Genomic DNA, 18,527 nt, shown 5'->3' on the forward strand with positions numbered 1-18,527 from the left:
ATTTGTCCTTCTCTGATTTAGTCTCAACACAGTCCCCTCTCATGTTAGTTAAGTTAGTTAGTTTCAGTTTATTTCGGACATGTTAAAAGAAATAAGAAATAATACAGTAATGGACAGACATAACAAATAAATACTTTGCAAAGACAACACATAGAAAAGAAATGATTGAAAATGAGGATCTTTTTTTTCATATCCGAAAAGAAGTGGGAAGAAGTAAAACTTATTTACTCCCACCCCCTATTCATAAATTAGCTATCAAGCTTCCTTGTCATTATAATCGATACAATAAGTTAATTTATAAGTTCATCTAACTGGATTTATTCTAATCACTAATCTTTATCTCTCTAATATATAGGCATATACATACATAAAGACATACAAAGACATACTGAAGGTAACACCAACAGAGCAACAAATAAAACTAAGTGGGTAAATACCCAAATAAATAATAATAAGCACGTTGTGGTTGTCAAACACTCCACACTCTGAATTCCTCCACACTGTGCAACCAGCTCTACTACTACTACTTTTTCTTCAAAACAAGACTCCACCATTGTCCAGCAGATTAGTTTTAAACTTTTGAATGTGTTCCATGTAGTTTAGTGTAACTGTGCCTTGACGAACATGTTTATTGCCTCTGCTCAGAAGAGTGTACCTTTGACCTGGACTTGTTCTGCGCTCTGGGGAGAACTATCTTGCACGAAATAAAAGCATGCACTGCTGACATGTAGCCTACTGCTAAACTGGTTTTACCACATAACACTGAACTGTATACACTCCTGTCTTCCTGTCACTCCTGAGAAATGTGTTCAAACTGGATTCAAAACAAACTGTGTACACTGACCCTGAACTTTCCCATTTTCTAAGTGTTTATACAGTGGTGGTTACTCATTAACTTTGAAGCATTCTTTAGCTGTAAAACACTGAGATACTTATGTGGAGTGGAGGTTATTCCAATAAGAGGCCAGAATTTCTTCCTAAGGTCAACTCTGCTGCTTCTTAATATTAACAACCATTTGACAAAGTCATTAAATATGACATGATTAAGTTCAAGACAACCAAATATGTAGGAAGCCATTTATTTCTTTAAGTTTGTAACATGTTGAACATTTTTGTCTATAATGATTAATCTTATTTCTATTCTGAACTAAATTGATTGAAGTAAAGTGATTCAACACTTGACATCATCTAGTGGTCTCTGCAGGGCAGCCTCGGCAGACATGAACCAGCAGTCCAGTGTGGTGGGAGGGGCAGTACTGTGGTCGTCAGCCCTGGATCTGCACAGCAGAGACACATATTGTCATAATCTTTGTAATCATAATTGGTTGTGTCTTGAAAACATATGTAAAATGAATTGCACAGTCTGCACATTATCTTGATTACAAGCTTGTTTTCTTATCTCCAATGCTTTCTCTAGGCAACAATCTAGTCTATGTGTAAACAGCTAATAAAAAAGTAATTATTCTATCACTTCCCATTAGTACAATCTAATCGTACCTGGTGACGTCAATCTCCTGGTCTTTGATCTTCAGTTTTGTTGAGGGAGTTTGCTGCACCTCCTCATAAACTGCTGGATTTAGGCCTGAACACACAAAGGACACATAGATATGATTTCATTTAATAAGACACTTTATCAAACTCCAAAATTGATGCAAATATTGATTCAATCCGTTGTTTACTTGATATTAAAGCTTGAAAGCTAATGCAACACTTTCACATGGTGCACAAGAACAAGCAGCCTATAATCACCCACCGAAAATCCCTCTGGTGTTGGTGTCGTCAGATGGCTTCTGTCTCAAAACCGGCCACAGGAATTCCGCGCCATCCTTCTCATGCATTAAGATAATGATGCGGATGTCTCCGACTGCCACGTCTACTTCCTTGTTCCTCCTGATTACTGTCAAGCTAGAAAAATATGCTGCTTGTTTAACATTTCACTTTCACTTTCACATTCACTCCCCAGGATCTTAGTTCGGAACACCTGTGTAGCTGTTATTGTTATTAGTAATTATTCAGCTTTCCAATCGACCTATCACCTGGCAGAAACGCAGTGCATAGAGCTGTGTGGGTGCAGGTTGAAATGGTCTATAAAAATGTAATTAATAATAATAATAAATTGTATCTATGTTTTAGCATGTTTTAATTTGAATTAGTTTTGTACATATTACATACTGTAGTATGTGTATTAATTAATCTTTACACCTGAAAGGGATAGTTCAACATTTTGGCAAATTGGCCCATTGCCATAATCCCTATAGTTTTAGGAGTAGGTTCGTTACCACGCTATGAGATAATAACGGAACGTTACAAGACAGAGTTGTTTTGGAGGTAAATTCATGCAAAACCGCTGATACGAGTTCCGGTTGGGGGCAGTTTTTTGGCAAGCAGTCTCTGCATTTGCCTCGAAAACAAGGCAATTAAAGGTAACAAACCTACTGCTAAAACTATAGGGATTATGGCAATGGGCCAATTTGCCAAAATGTTGAACTATCCTTTTACAGTAAGATAGCAATTCCTCAATTCAGTTCAGTCTCTGCTTTCAAGTTTACTTTCATGCTGTAAGAGATCCAGACTCTTTAAACAGCAGTGAAAAGATATCGAGTTGTTTTGTGAGCAAAGCAAAGCCTTGACCAGTATCAGTGTAGTGTTCCTGTCTGATAACGTGCTCAGTGAGTGTATCTTGGCTCAAAAGGCGCTAAGCTATGCAAGGTCACTGGATGCTTCAACCGGAATGATAAAGATCTGGTTTGTCTCACTGCGGCAAGTGCAGCAAACCAAACAGGCAGGAGAATGAGGAAGATGTCAACCAAACAGTGTTTACACTCTGACAGGTTTGCTGTGTGTGTCTCAGTTTTTAAATGCAGTGGTTGTATTGGTGAATTAATAAACACCCTCAAGCTGTAGAAGGTGCATGTATGGATAAACACTCTCAGTGATGTGTAGTGTTTGGGGCTGCACAGCTCTTTCTGATTATTAATGAATTCAGATGGAATATGTGTGTGCCTTGATTAGACACCTGTGTGTTTCATTTTCATTTACAGCGCTTGGCACTTGGTTTAAATGAAAAGTGATACCTCAACTCATGATCCCTGAACATAATAACGCAAAGTCACCTTCCGACTGAGACAGGATCCTCTCCTGTGATGCTCCTCCGTGTCTGTCCATCTTGTAAGTTGACTTCATTGGTGGTAACCTCCAAAAACTGGCCTGCTTTGAAGTGGATGGTGATTTTCGAGAAGCCTCCATTTGTTACTGAATCAAGCTCACCATTCACTGTCACCTCTGGTACAGGAGAGAACAAATGCAACTCAACACCACACTTCAAACTGGGTAAAACTATGAAATCAAATAAAAACAAATAGAGGAAGTTCAATTTTGTGAATGAAAGTGGCACATTACTGACCCCTGCTGGGATAGTGAAGCAGCTTAAGGCAGATATTTCCAGTGATATCAAAACAAAGTGGAAGAGACTGAATCTCACTTTTAAGCAAAAACCTGTGGGACAGAGGAACTAGAAAAACACAGACACAATGTCACACACAGGGAAACACACATGCTGAAAATAAACTGACTTTGCTTTCAATTACAATTGAACAAACTAAGGGTGCATTTTGATAATGACAAATCTATGCAATTCTTGACTTTGGTGGTGCCCAGTAGAGATCAACATGTTTTGCAGCAGACAGGGTTTTTTTTTTTTTTTTTTTTTTAGATCATTTGAGATTTGTATTGCTATGATAAAATAATATATGTGCTTGTGTGGAACCAGCATAGAGAATTGAATAGATCTACTACTATGTTCTCTGACTCATAAGATTCAAGGAGCCCCAGTGGCCTTATGGTGTGTACCCATGTCTACTAGTGGAATACTATGTGGACCTAATTCATATAAAAAAAATACAACAAAACGGAATACACCGCATGTGCAATATCACAAAAATGTTAAGTGGTTTAATTTTATAAGTCACAGGCAAGTTTGTTTACATCTTTAAATCCTATGAATCAGCACCCTTTGTATAAATATTGACAAATTAATAAATCAATAAATCATAACTATACAATTAATTAAATGTATGCAGTACCAGTACCAGTGGTTGCTAGTGGTGATGATACAGAGGCCGCAATCACAGCATCATCATAAGCCTCCACAAAATCATCCTCTAAATCATAATCTGGGAGGCTCGCTGGTATGAAATGACCTGTAAAAATGCACACAAAACCAGTTTAATACATGTGTTATCTCGGTTAAAAATAAATAAATATATATATATATAAAGATAAATATAAGATCTAATAACTCAAAATAATGAGATAATTTCTCAAAAATAACGAGACACTCAAAATAATGACATACTAACTCAAAATAATAAGATACTTAGTCAGAATATTATATATATAAATGCAGTAAAATATCACTGATTTTATGTGTTCTGTTAGGACATTAGAGTTAAAGGTAGAGTCTGTAGGATTTTCCTAAGAAAAATCTAAGACTGGCACCGCAGCAAGCGAAACTGCGACGAAATCTCGCGCGAAGGTGTCCTGATATGCAGCGTGACGATTTTGTCTTGAGTATATTCTAATGGTTCAGAATCCAAACCAATCAAATTATCGAGGGACAGAAAGAAACCTCTGCCGCTATTTTTTAGATTCCTGGCATTTCCTGGTTTCTTTTCAGCCAATAAGAAGTGTTTAGGGGCGGGACACCGCTGCGAGAGAGACAGAGTGAGCGATTTTTTCAGGGTTGAGCGACATTGCTGGACAGAGCGATGTCGCTCGATCGTGGCACGTCAGGACCAAGGGGGCAGTTGTCGGTCTGAGAAGTGGAGCTCACTTCCGCGTTCAAAAAACTGCAATCCCCTCGGCTTCCTCTGGGGGCTGGTGTCAGAAGGGAGCATTCTCCATAGACCCCCATGTTAAAATCGCCGACTTTACATCCTCAATAAACATGTTAAAGCCTGGTGTCAGAATGTTTTTTTGTCTCAATTGATAGTTTCTACCCCCGCACACACTCTGAGGGGGGTGACATTTTTTTTAACTCTACCGTTTTACTATTATTAGGTTAAAACTCTGGCCAATTAGGGCGCGGAAACGTTGAGTGACAGGTCCAAGCAGCTCCGTGGACAGCTGCTTCGAGGCCAGTGGGCGGGTTCTCGGCCGGCCAATCCAACATGGCGCTGTTCAGGCCGCCATATTTGAGTCACAAAAACGACTCCCCAAAAACAATGGGTGACGTCACGGACGCTACGTCCATTCTTTTTACAGTCTATGGTCAGGACGGGCTGATTGAAAAGTATGCATTCTAATCACTTTCCCTCGCTCGCTTGCGTCGCTGTATGTCAGGACGTGGTGTTATACAACAGAAATCCTGCTAAATCATCACCTACTCATGTGTGGTGGTGACTGTGTCTGCAGACACAAACTCGGTGGCTTGGTATGGCCCCCACACTCCAGAACCACGTTTGTACTGTATTTCCTTTTCTTCGCTGCTAAGCGTGCATCCGCCATTTCTCCTTGACAGCGTCCAGTGTCTACCTACTTTGGTGGTTGTTTTTATACAAGCCCACAGTGCCGTTCGCCCAGCTTCACCTGCGCTCTGTCATTGGCTGGGGAAAACACACTGACTCCGCCCAGAAACGTCCTGAGTACACCAAAACATCAAAGTATAGAAACTCATATGTGGTGATGATGATGAAGCAGGATTTCTGTTGTATAAGTCCTTATTTTGTTTTTTAGGAAAATCCTACAGACTCAACCGTTAACTTGATTATTTTGAGATAATATCTTAATATTTTGACTTAGTATCTCATTATTTTGAGAAAGAATCTCATTATTTTGCATTAGTATCTCATTATTTCAATAAAGTATCTCATTATTTTAAGTTAGTATCTCATTATTTTGAGTAAGGCCAGAGATGTTCTATAGCCTATTGAATATAAGGACTTTGGTAAAACTATAATCTTGTTTTTTTCCATCAAGTGGCGGAAATGGTGTTCCATAAAAAAGCCTACCGAAGTAGCCACCCCTTGGACCGGATCTGGAGGGATCTAGATCAAAAGCATGGTGTGGAGAAAAAGAAAATCAAAAAAATTGTATATGGGCGTATTTTGGGTTGAACAAGACCGCTGAGGGACAGCTGGCTGAAGACACTTGTCCTGTCTCCAGAGTGTGCAGGAAGAAAGTTGCTGCCAGGCTGCGCTTTCCGTTTCGTTTCGAGACACATGTTAGCTTTTTTCCTGAATGGAAACATTGTTTAATTAATTTCACTCGCATTATTATTATTATATCATAGCCTACATGTTTTTTTTCAGTCCATCAAGTGGGGGTTGGCCGTTAAAAGCCAGGAGGTTAGGGAGGCGAGTCCAAGTAATTTGACATCTTTGAGCAGTTTATAAAGAAAAAGTAACGGAATAGTTATTTTTACTGGTAATTAGTTAGGCTACTAACTCTTATATGACATAGCCTACTCCGCTTGTGTTTCACATGGACCTTTATAACTGATGAGCAGCGTTGTCAGAATTCAGTGGAGCGATCAGAGGAGAGATGGAGCAAAGCCACGAAAAGACAGAAAAGAAGAAAAAAAGGATGATGTCAGAGGATCATTTCATGTAGCATCCACTGTAAAACTGAGCTCACACACACTAACAGCTCCCTACACATAATTAAGGCAACGTGACTTCATGTAAACGTGTTCATTTAAAAGAACTTGCCGTAATTATGTTTATATCGGCGGCTAGTTACATATATCTACAGCTCAAGAAATTGTATTTTTAATGTTTTAATGTGATGTTTTCAATTACTTTTAAAGGAAGTTTTGCTGATCATTGGAGGCACTGATTTACAGCTTTTGCATGTCTTCTATGCTGAGAACTTAAAGGTAGAGTCTGTAGGATTTTCCTAAAAAACAACTTAAGGACTTATACAACAGAAATCCTGCTTCATCATCACCTATGGGCTTCTACTCATGTGTGGTGGTGACTGTGTCTTTTGACGTTTTGGTGTGGATGGGATGTGCCTGTGAATATTCTCATTTGTCCAGGTCATAGTTATCTCAAATAAATTTAAATCAAACTCAAGTGGACTTGGTTATTTGTCTAGGAAGACGTTTCACCTCTCTTCCAAGAGGCTTCATCAGTTCATGTACGCATCTGACCAAGCTGGGACTGGTCCAACTATCTGGTGTGGAGATCCAGGTATTTAACCTCTGTGAGGGCGTTCACAAGACCGATGATGTCACTGGAACCCTTTGTGCTCCATGTGCCAACGACCATCGTTACAGTGACAAAGTGACAAAGTGTCACTCTAACGATGGTTGTTTAAATTTATTTGAGATGACGTTTATGTGGTATTTTCTCCCCCGCCAATGACAGATATGCACTTACCAGTAAAGAAAAGGAAATTCAAACAAGAACTTTGAAGGCCGAAGCGGAGAAGGGTTCCACTGACAACGGCTGTCAGGGGCAAGGGGTGAGCCCAGTTGAGCCCGAGAGGAGGGGCCAAGTTTGAATGTTGTGTTCACAAACTGCAGCGAACAAACCTACTGACTCTACCTTTAAGAAATAGAAGTTCACCTTGGCGTGGCACTGTATGGATGTGTGTAGAGGAGATTTTGCCCCTTTTTGCCCCTAGAAAACAAACAGCCAAGCTTAATATCTGTGTTATCTGCAGTGATGTTTTAGTGAAGCATCGGTTAGTTGTATCAATATTTAGCAAAGATGCACTTGTCTTGGTACTGAAATCTTTCTTTCTTTCTTTTGCATCTTTTGTTGACTGATCATTGACAGCCTCAGTAAAGTATACATGCCCTCTATGCTGAGTAACTGAACATGGGTGATTAAAGGGATAGTTCAACATTTTGGCAAATTGGCCCATTGCCATAATCGCTATAATCATAGCAGTGGGTTCACTGCCTTTATTTGTCGGTGCAAGCTATTTTTAGAACGACCGAGCGCAGCCGCGAGCTGCTCAGAGCTATGCTACAGAGGCTAATGGGATTTCTTGGTTTCCCTCATCAAACTCATCAAATACACAATCCAACAACTCCAAAACGCTCTGGTGGACAAGTTGTGACCTGCACATTCACCACGCTATGAGATAATAATGCAACGTTACGAGACAGAGTTGTTTTAGAGGTAAATACAGAGACTGCTTGCTGAAAAACTATCCCTGAAGGCAACGCACATCAGCGGTTTTGCATGAATGTAGGCTACCTCTAAAACAACTCTGTCTCGTAACGTTCCGTTATTATCTCATAGCGTGGTGAATGTGGAGGTCACAACATGTCCACTTCTCCACTTGTCCTTGGATTGTGTATTTGATGAGTTTGATGAGGGAAACCAAGAAATCCCTTTAGCCTCGGTAGCCTAGCTCTGAGCAGCTCGCGGCTCTTCTCCGCTGTTCTAAAAATAGCTTGCACCGACAAATAAAGGCAGTGAACCCACTGCTATGACTATAGCGATTATGGCAATGGGCCAATTTGCCAAAATGTTGAACTATCCCTTTAAGAAATAGAAGTTCACCTTTGCGTGGCGATAGGCGGGACGATGGACGGGACATTGAAGGGACGCTTTGAATCACGCGTGAAACTGGAAAACAAACAGCCAAGCTTAACATCTGTGTTATCTGCAGTGATGTTTTAGTGAAGCATCGGTTAGCTGCATCAATATTTAGCAAAGATGCAGCACATTTTTTCATGTGATAACTTTTTGGTTACAGTATGTATCACAGGCAGATGGGTTTTAGCAAACAATGCACTTGTCTTGGTATTGAAACCTTTCTTTCTTTGCATCTTTTGTTTACTGATCATTGACAGCCTTGGTAAAGTGCATGTCCTCTATGCTGAGTAACTGAACATGGGTGGTTAAGAAATAGAAGTTCACCTTTGGTCACTGAAGGTTCGCCTTCAATAACGCGTGAAACTGGAAAACAAACAGCCAAGCTTAACATCTGTGTTATCTGCAGTGATGTTTTAGTGAAGCATCGGTTAGCTGTATCAATGTTTAGCAAAGATGCAGCACCTTTTTTCATGTGATAACGTTTTGGATTTGGGGTTTTAGCAAACAATGCACTTGTCTTGGTACTGCAATCTTTCTTTCTTTCTTTTGATGGACCTGTCCCATTAGGCTGTATGATCTTTGCATATTTTGCTGATTGATCATTAGAGGGACCGATTTACAACCTTGGTTGTTATGCATGTCCTCTATGCTTAGTAACTGAACATGGGAAGTTCACCTAGGATTGGGTGGTCATGTGAAGTCACGTGATGGATCATTAATGGTTCCGGAAAATTAACATCCAAGCTTGACATCTGCCCTGCAGTGATGTTTCGGCGAGACATGAGTTGGGTGTATCAACATTTAGCAAATATGCAGCACAGTTGTTCATGTGATAACTTTTTGGTTGTTACTCAAATGTGTGACTCATTGATGGATGGATTTTAGCAAATATACAATGCACTGTCTTGATTCTGAAATGTCCAATATGCATTTGGTATGTGTATATATGTGTAGTAGTAGGTGGTAATTATTTCATTGTCAGGCTCTCATATTTAATATTCAGTAAAATACATACATGACATTAATGGAGGATGGCTTCTGCCTGTCAAAAAGAAAAGAGAAAACAACATGAATTTGATGTAGACTACAGTATAAAAAAAATTCATCAATAAATTAATTCTTCAGTTCAGCTTCACATCCCACACTTGAAATCTGAATTATCATTACACACAAAACATGAACAGTGAGTTCTACAGTGAGTGTACTAGGCATAGTTGTAAATAGTATGTTTTGTTCACAAATGTGTTGCTCACTTTGTCCTGCACCAACCATTCCAGGATACCCTCTCTGTGGTGGCTGGGACTGGCCCTCCTTGGGTTTATTAAGCACATCTGTGCTCTCCCCCGGAGGCTTGGTGACCACCATGGACGTGAGTGGGGTCACAAAGCTGTACTTCAGCGACAGCTCCAGGGCCTCTTTCTTCACTTTTTCCTTCTCAGTTTCATTTAACAGCAGCCTGTGTGCACGTGTTTTAAACATGATAGCTAACAACACAGTAGGCTTGTTTGTTATTTGAAATAGTAGCCAACCCAACTATCTACCACTGTTTGATTTCAAGAGAAAATCATCAGCTACAAATGAGAAATCTGTTTTTTTTTGTTTAAAAAAAAAAATCAACCTGAAGTTCTGGGAAATTGTGATGAGCCTTTTCCAATATTTCTTTACATTTTATAGATTAAAGGTAGAGTAGGAGATCCTATGCAGGCTAGATTGTGAAAAAACGTCATTCAAAAGTCCAAGCCCCTTTCTTCAAACTTCTCTCTGAAGCGCCTGTTATTATATATTATACATATATACATATTCATTCGTGACGTTCAAAATGATTGGATGATGTTTTTACAGGACTGTCTGTTCCACAGCTGACTGACTTTTTTCATTGTTGTGAAAAAGCCTTTGGTTGCAATTGGGATGTGAGGAGGATTTCAAGCAATACAGTAAAAATGCTCAAAAAAAGATCTCCTCCCCTACCTTTAATAATAATAAAAAAAAAAAGATTATGAAACAAACAAACAACAACAACAAAAACCCAGAGAAAAAAACGCTTACTCTTTCTCCAGGAGCTGTTTGACAGTGAGGTAGGCCCAGACCCTCTTGATAAGGCCGTCAGACACTGCTTCAGGAGACTTCACTGTGGTGCTCGACTCAGAGAACGTTACCCTCCGAGTGCCCTGTGATAATGAATGAATGAATAAATGAATGAATTATATTTTTGAACATGTATTAAAAAAAGTATGTAACTATTTGTACATACAAAAGAAAGAAAAATAAATAAATAAATAAAAATAGATCCAAGACATAACAAAACACCGCACATTGTTTGAAAAAGGAGTGGGAAGAAGTACAAAACTTTTTTAAATTTCCCACCCCTTTTTAACTATTCTTCAGTTTATATAAATATATATATATCAACACTATTCGATTTATAGATTTATAGATTTATAGATCATCATCATCATCCTCCGTTAACATACTTCCTCTTCCATGATAAAGTCCACATGAATCATGGAAACCTTTGAGAAGAGCATATCTCATGTGCAGATTGGACTGATTCTTACCGAAATGGCTACAACTTGTGGGCTGAAGGTCTCGATGTCATTGTCAGTGATCTGACCGGCCACCACGATCTCAGATCCATTGTAATACTGGCTGAAATTAGTCTGGGTTAGATTGCTCCCTCCTGTATAGATCATTGTCACATCCGTCAGCAGAGGAGTGGCCACCTCCTCATAGAAGCCCTGTTGATACACAGAGGACATGTCAACTATGCTCAGTTTGTTTTCTGTGAAAATGTATCAGTGTGTTAAAGCAGAAGTAAGCGGAATGTTTGTGTTAATATAAGTCTTAAATAGTTTCCGACAGCAATCACTTATATAGAGTGTTTGGTCTGAAACACGGGTCTGTCAGTCACTCTGCTCTGCTGTAAGCCGAGGAGAAAACTTTCCTTGTATCCTACAACCTTTATCCAATGAGGAGAGAGAACGGCATAAAGGGGCGGTCCTCTCTGTGTGTGCAGCCAAGGGATGCGCGTGAATGTGGTGACGTAGGGACGAGGACAGGGACTGCTAACTCCTAACTAAACTGCTAACTGCTAACAAAACGACCGGATCGCTTACTTCTGCTTTAATTTTAGTCAGGCTGTTTTATGTAGGCTAGGTAATGTCATGCCTTAGCTTCATGTTTAGTCTTTGTGTCATTTTATGGTAAAGGTGGTTAAAAAAATTGAATTTGATCCCACTATGGGTCTTAAAATGAGTGTAATCACTCATCTATCAGACGTAGCACAAACTTTGTGCAAAATTCTATTTTAAAGGGACAACGAGGAGTTTCTCCAGCGGCAGAACAAAAAATTCTGCGACAATAAAAAAGTCTCATATTAATGTGGATGAATCTACGCTACCCACACTTGTTAATGGGCCCATTTTCGATAAATATAGGCTATCGTTTTGTCTCTATCGTTATTTTGTTATTATTAGTGGTGGTGGAAATGTTGGTCGAGCCGACCAGCGTTTCTTTACTTTTGGTTTCGCAGACACTGCCCGGCGAGTCATGAGAATAACGCCACTGAATCGCCGTTTATGGTCGGAACTACAACGGTATGTGATCGTCTTCGAACCTCTGACTTTAATTCTTGATGAATGAAAACATGAGTCTGTCTTGCGCCGGTCAAAGAATTTCACGGTGCGCGGAGGCTCATAAATGTAGTGTGAAAACGCTTCGCTTTTCCAAAACTCCTCGTTGTTCCTTTAAATCCAGGGTGAAAGTGGGGTAGTTTGTTTCGCATTGGATAATGCAGACGCGCAAATTCATCAGCCATGCAAATTCACATACGGCGACGGGGGCCGCGTTGACACAGGTCGACGCGGCTCGGTGTGCCTTTCCCACTGCCACCAAAAGCCGATTGTTAGCAGGTTTAAACGGGTTTTTTGACCAGTGGTAAAGGGGTAGGCTATACGTTAGCTAAACACACTTGCGCACACACACACACACACACACACACACACACACACACACACACACACACACACACACACACACACACACACACACACACACACACACACACACACACACACACACACACACACAACGAGCTGGTCTAACCTCGTGCGGAAACTCGTGGAAGGAGGGGGGACAAATAGGCCATTTCTGAACACCTTTAAAGCATCTACAATCCAAATCTACAAGAGTGTCACCTTCTAGAAATAGCTTCCCACTGATGACCTCATTTGTTTTTGTAGGTCATACAGAGACAAAAGCAGAAAGGAGAGAGTTTTGCATGTCCAGTTAGTTCTTTGTAGGTTCTTTAAGCTATGTCACTCATGCCTATAGTCCTGTAATGCACTTCCTGTTTTATTTTGTACTCACCTTTTCCCTCTCGTTTCAAACCCTGACTTCCTCCCTTTGTGTGATTTTCCCTCCAGTGAGATGGTCAACCGCACCTCTGATTAGTTTCACATATTTTTCCCCACCTCATGGCCCTGACTCCCGTTGTCTTGTTGCCAGTTTGTCTCATCCAGTCTCTGAGTCTTGTCAAGCATCCCAGTTAAGTTTTCAAGATAAGTTTTGATCTTCACTGTGAGCGTCTTTTGTTTGATTGAATTTTGTGTTCAAATAAATACCTTTTTTGTCATATCCACGTCTGTCCAGAAGTCGTGCATTTGAGTCCACCAGTGTTGTGTCAAAGGTCGTGAGGCCTACATATTCACCATGTGAAGGAAGTGCAAGCAATTCAAATACCTTCAGCTGTAAGTCAGCGTCAGAGTCCTCATAAATCCGTCGTGCCACACCGTTGTTCTGCAGTGACATGGTCTTCAGGAAGTCAAAATTGACATCAAAGCCAAAACCGAGACAGTAGAGTGGGAATTTGTCTGCGATGGCCCTTCTCACGTTTGACTGTATCATTTCCAGGTTTGTCACCCCTGCGAAAACACAAGACATGTGGTTTAGAAAGGTTAGAAATTAAACTCAAACTCCCTGACATGGTACAATCAAACAATTATCATGTGATCAGTAAAAGGTTTAAATAAATAAAATAATGTCCATGATCCTCCAAGTTCAGACAGAACTCTCTCCTTCAGTTCTTTAAAAGATCCACATAATTCCTTTTATTTTAAATTTGTGCATGTGTGTTTTATCATAACCTGATGTTGGGTCTCCATCAGTGAGAAGAATGAGGATGGATGCTGAGCCTTCTCTGGGATGGGCATTCAGCATTTTCGCTCCTTCCAACACTGCTTCATTGATGTCCGTGGCTGAAATGAAACGAAAAAAAAGGAAAAATGTTCATTCCTTTCACTCTGCTGTCAACCGTTGAGAATAAATCTATCCATTATACCACCTCACCTCCTCTATCTTGAATTCCCCGTGCAAATGTCTTGGCACTATCCAGGTTTCCCTTGCTGGCCTGGACAAGTTCTCGTTTCCAGTGAGAAACGGAGCCATCAAAGGTGATGAGACCAAAGTGGTCATCCTCTGCCAGGTCATTCAAGATGTGGATTAAAGCAATTCTGGTCTGAGGGAGAAAATATATAAATAAATATATAAAATATGTGATATATGATGAGTTTGTTTCATGAGTGTTCGTATATTTTCTGCAAAGTAAAGTTGATTGAAAATACATGTAACATGACACACACTGACCTGTTGTATTTTTTTGCCATGCATGGAGCCACTTCGATCAATAATAAAGACAACATTCTTTGGTATGCGTGGAAGGCTAGATGGAGCGAAGTGATGAATGAAGTACCCGTCTGATTTCTTGAGGGAAGTCAGAAGAAAGTTGGATTTGGTTGAAAGGACAGGAAGATAAAATTGGAATTTAAGGTATTTTAGTTATTTGTTGGTTTGTTTTTAGCTCTTACAGATTCATTATGTACCAAGTTAAAGGTAGAGTCTGTAGGTTTGTTCGTTGTGGTTTGTAAACACAACATTCAGATTCATCCCATAGGTGATGATGAAGCAGGATTTTTGTTGTATAACTATATTTTGTTTTTGGGAAAATCCTACACACTCTACCTTTAAGAAAGATGGAGTGCTGCTGTACCTTGAGGTCTCCGAATGTGGTGTTCCTGTTGACATCATACACAACAACCAGATCTCCATTCATACCCTCCTTTCCACAGCTGTCACATGTTAGCTGCTGATCCTCGGTGGGGTAGAAGTACACCCAGGCCTGAAAACAGGATGAATGAATAAATGGCTTTCATTGGTCGAGTCTTCAGTTTTTATATCACATTTGATTGATCTACGGAGGCATTGTGTAGTGTTGTTAGGTAGAAATAAATACAGCACATGCAAATGTGCAGATAGATGTACTGTGTGTAGCAGTGCTAGGAGATGGGCTAAAGGATGAGCAATATTGGTATGTATACTGAGTCAAACAGTTAAGAAAATGATCATGATTGTGTTATTATGTGTGGTGTCACTACACACTGTACCTGTTTGTCAACATGTGTTTTGGTGATGGCATTAGCCAGGGCTTTGGTGCTCAGTCCTCCTTTGACGTCAACGAAACTGATGCCGGCTTTCTCATGAATGTGCACATCGACCTGTCATTGAGAAAAACGCAATATTTAGAAGCTCTGGCCATGAAAGCTGTTGTTAACACAGCAGTGATTCCCCCCCAGATGAACAGGACAAACACACCTTGAAGTCTTTGACTGGTTGCATGGGGCGAGCGTGGATTTGCAGCTCATATTTCCCAAGCCTGCGTTTCAGCAGTTCCTCATATGTGAGTTCAAAAGTCACTTTTTTGTGCGGTGCAATGGTCACAGAGGTCTTAAATTCCTCCAGGGTCCTCCCTACAGAGCTGCAACACATACCATTAACATAGTACTAAATCAAAGGCCTCCACGCCCCCACCCCGTCTGGCTTGTGTTATGACCCTTTAATATGAAACAATATATTGTTGTGGCCCCTCGTCACAGGTTATGAGCTTAAAGGTATGAAATGTAAGTGATACTATTGCAACAGGGACTTTTTCCATCTGACCTGAAGATGTCAAAGCATTTAAAAGAAAGAAGCAAAAACAAGAAAAAGAGAAGTCAAAATGAACAAATGAACAATGTATGTATAAATGTGCATATATACAGTACTGTGCAAACGTTTTAGGCGCTTTAGGTAAAGTGAAGGTCATTAATAGTCTTTATTTATGGATTAACTTCATCCAAAGGTCCGTCAACAGAAGAAACCTAAATCAGATCATCACTTGCTGTGACCACAGCTCCAGTTCTCCTCCAGACACTTGCACACAGTTCTTCAATGTTCTGGTCTGGCAGCTTGTTGAAGCGTCTCGGAGAACTTGCCATAGTTCATCTGTATCAGTGTCTTCTGTCTCTTCATAATGTTGGGATTGGGACTCTGTTGCAGGACTTCTTCTTGAATTGAAATAGTTATTTTTGACACTGACCGTAATGTTTAGGTCATTGTTATGCTGCAGAATAAATGTAGGACCGATCAGACACTTCTTGGTAAATGGACTTGCACTTTCTAGTCACTTGGACCACTCAAAGCGCTTTACACTTCACACTGACCCTTTCACACACATTCATACAGCTCTGTGCGCAGACAGGCTTGGAGGCTATTCATTCATTCATTCATTCATTCTTCCCCAAGGACACTTCGACATGCAGACTGGGGGAGCCGGGAATTGAACCTCAGACCTTCCAGTTGGTGCTCTACCACAGCCGCCGTGTCTTACTGCATAATGGATAAGAATCTAAACATGTGAAGTGCCCCAAACTTTTGCACAGTACTGTATATGTGTGTGTGTGGTGTGTGTGTATGTGTGTGTGTGTGTGTGTGTGTGTGTGTGTGTGTGTGTGTGTGTGTGTGTGTGTGTGTGTGTGTGTGTGTGTGTGTGTGTGTGTGTGTGTGTGTGTGTGTGTGTGAGAGAGAGAGCTGTATAAGACTTGGCAATAATTTGAACCACTGATCCATGTAATACCTGACAATCCCAGCACTTTGGCCACGGGACACAGCCTCAGTGTACTGCTGCTGAGCCTTCTCCTTAGCATTCACAATGCCATCGTACACCTGTCCATCTATAAACCTGAAGACCACCAAGAAAAAGATCATGTTCATATACTTTATCCTGCTTAAAATGTGTACTTTGTTATGTACTTTGTTATGTGCAAAAATATTCACATACATTCTGAATTTACTGATGAAGGCATTCTTGGGAATCCGTACAAGGAATTCAATTTCTTTTGATTCATCCATACGATTGGCCACACGGCTTGTGATGACAGTGGTGGCGTAGCGACTGGTCACCGTGGAGTTGATGTGAAAGCTGTAGATGTCCCAGTCATCCTGCGCAAATAAGGGAGGCGGATTTCACAATAAAATAAACAAGGCTTCATTGATCACTGGCTAAACACGAGCAGAGCAAAGATCAGATGAAGGAGAAAAACACAGTGTTGGTGGGAGGCATCAGTGAGGTCTCATTGGTCTAACTGCAGAAACTCCCCGTTCTCACTATTCTTCATCTTGATATTACATGGAAATGACTTGTACATAGAGTTGTAGGCTACATAGACTACACATCCAAACGTGTGTGTGCGACGCAGTTGCATTACACTGAATTGTTGGCATTTTCTGAGGGCTTACTCTGATTTTAAGATTACGGTAACACTTTACAATAAGGGCCCCTAAATTAACGTTAGTTAGTACATTATTAAGCATTAATTAACTGTTTACAGATATATTAACAATCAGTATTAGGAAACACATTAATTAATGCCTATTAGTAAGCAGTTCATTAATGTTTACTACTCAAAGTTAGTTAATACATTAATAATAAAAGTTGAATAATGTAATTAGTTATCATTATGTATGCATTACTCAGCATTAATTAACACATTAGTTTATATATTAATGCTTAATAATGTACTAACTAACGTTAATTAAGGGACCCTTATTGTAAAGTGTTACCAAGATTACCCTCAACTGATCATTAACCCTTAATTCTTAAGCCTGAAATGAAATGATCAATGATAGGGACTTTGTTTTTGTGTTGTCTTTAAAGTAGAGTAGAGATCCTTCACTCTCACTGTCTGGACAGATATATTCCCCACAGCATGACTAACACACATTTGAACATGAAACCATAAGGAGGAACAAAAACTGACAAAGATGCTGACAGACCAAACATTTTACCAAATCTATACCAAAAATTGCACGAGCACAGTTCACAGACATCTGTTCATGTCTGTGTAAATCCATCTTCATTAATATAGATGCAGATTCTGCCTTTAGACAAATGTTCATTGATCACTGGCTGACAGCAAGCAGAGCAAAGATCAAATGAAGGTGAAAAACACAGTGTTGGTGGGAGGCATCAGTGAAGTCTCACAGTTCACAGATATCTGTGAAAATCAATCTGCATTTATATAGATATATATTCATATAGATTCTGTGATCTTACCTTGTTTGGCAGTGCAGTAGCCAAAGCCAGCAGCAGCCCAAAGAGGGTGATCTGCACCACGGCTCTTTCCATGATGGCTCCCACCAGACTGCAGCCCAGGCAGCTCACACTGTCGTTTAAACTCAAACAGACAAGGACACAATGTGTACATACGGTTTTGGGCAAACTTTTCTCTCTCCTCCTATCTCACTTGCACATAATCACACACGTGCACGTGGACACACACACACACACACACACACACACACACACACACACACACACACACACACACACACACACACACACACACACACACACACACACACACACACACACACACACACACACGCACGCACACCAACATAGAGAATTGGCTTGAAAATTTAAAGTGAAAGAGATGCACAGGGACATTCTGGGTTGATCTGCTCAGTCCACACTGTGAATGAAAACAAGAAAATGACTGGTGTCAAGCAAAAATGAATTTATTATTACTGTCTCCAAGTATGTACAGCTTTTGTGAAAGAGTACCGATCTGACAAGATCGGGAAAGTGTGTGGGGGGAAACAGCA

General features: G+C 40.2%; 1 protein-coding gene across 17 annotated transcripts; it reads right to left on the reverse strand.

Annotated features, from left to right (window-relative positions):
• Positions 1-1,063: 1,063 nt before the first annotated feature.
• On the reverse strand, positions 1,064-18,135 carry LOC310986385 (inter-alpha-trypsin inhibitor heavy chain H3-like). 17 transcript variants are annotated; one of them, XM_083972260.1, is made up of 24 exons: positions 17,977-18,135; positions 16,702-16,862; positions 16,498-16,602; positions 15,198-15,360; positions 14,990-15,100; positions 14,596-14,724; positions 14,193-14,309; positions 13,896-14,064; positions 13,694-13,804; positions 13,290-13,471; positions 11,108-11,287; positions 10,599-10,720; positions 9,806-10,008; positions 9,568-9,594; positions 9,229-9,309; positions 8,877-8,915; positions 8,517-8,582; positions 6,009-6,044; positions 4,089-4,199; positions 3,404-3,511; positions 3,114-3,282; positions 1,754-1,905; positions 1,498-1,582; positions 1,064-1,277 (listed from the first exon to the last, which is right to left on the reverse strand). In XM_083972260.1, exons 1-24 carry the CDS (start codon positions 18,046-18,048, stop codon positions 1,172-1,174), a joined length of 2,805 nt encoding a protein of 934 aa, XP_083828386.1. In that variant the 5' UTR covers positions 18,049-18,135; the 3' UTR covers positions 1,064-1,171. The 17 variants fall into 17 exon arrangements, with proteins under 17 accessions (XP_083828386.1, XP_083828384.1, XP_083828383.1 ...); XM_083972258.1 differs by having other exon boundaries at positions 4,083-4,199; XM_083972257.1 differs by lacking the exon at positions 6,009-6,044 and adding an exon at positions 7,569-7,622.
• Positions 18,136-18,527: the final 392 nt, after the last annotated feature.

Source organism: Trachurus trachurus, assembly GCF_905171665.1.
Source record: "Trachurus trachurus genome assembly, chromosome: 5".
Taxonomy (NCBI): Eukaryota; Metazoa; Chordata; class Actinopteri; order Carangiformes; family Carangidae; genus Trachurus; species Trachurus trachurus.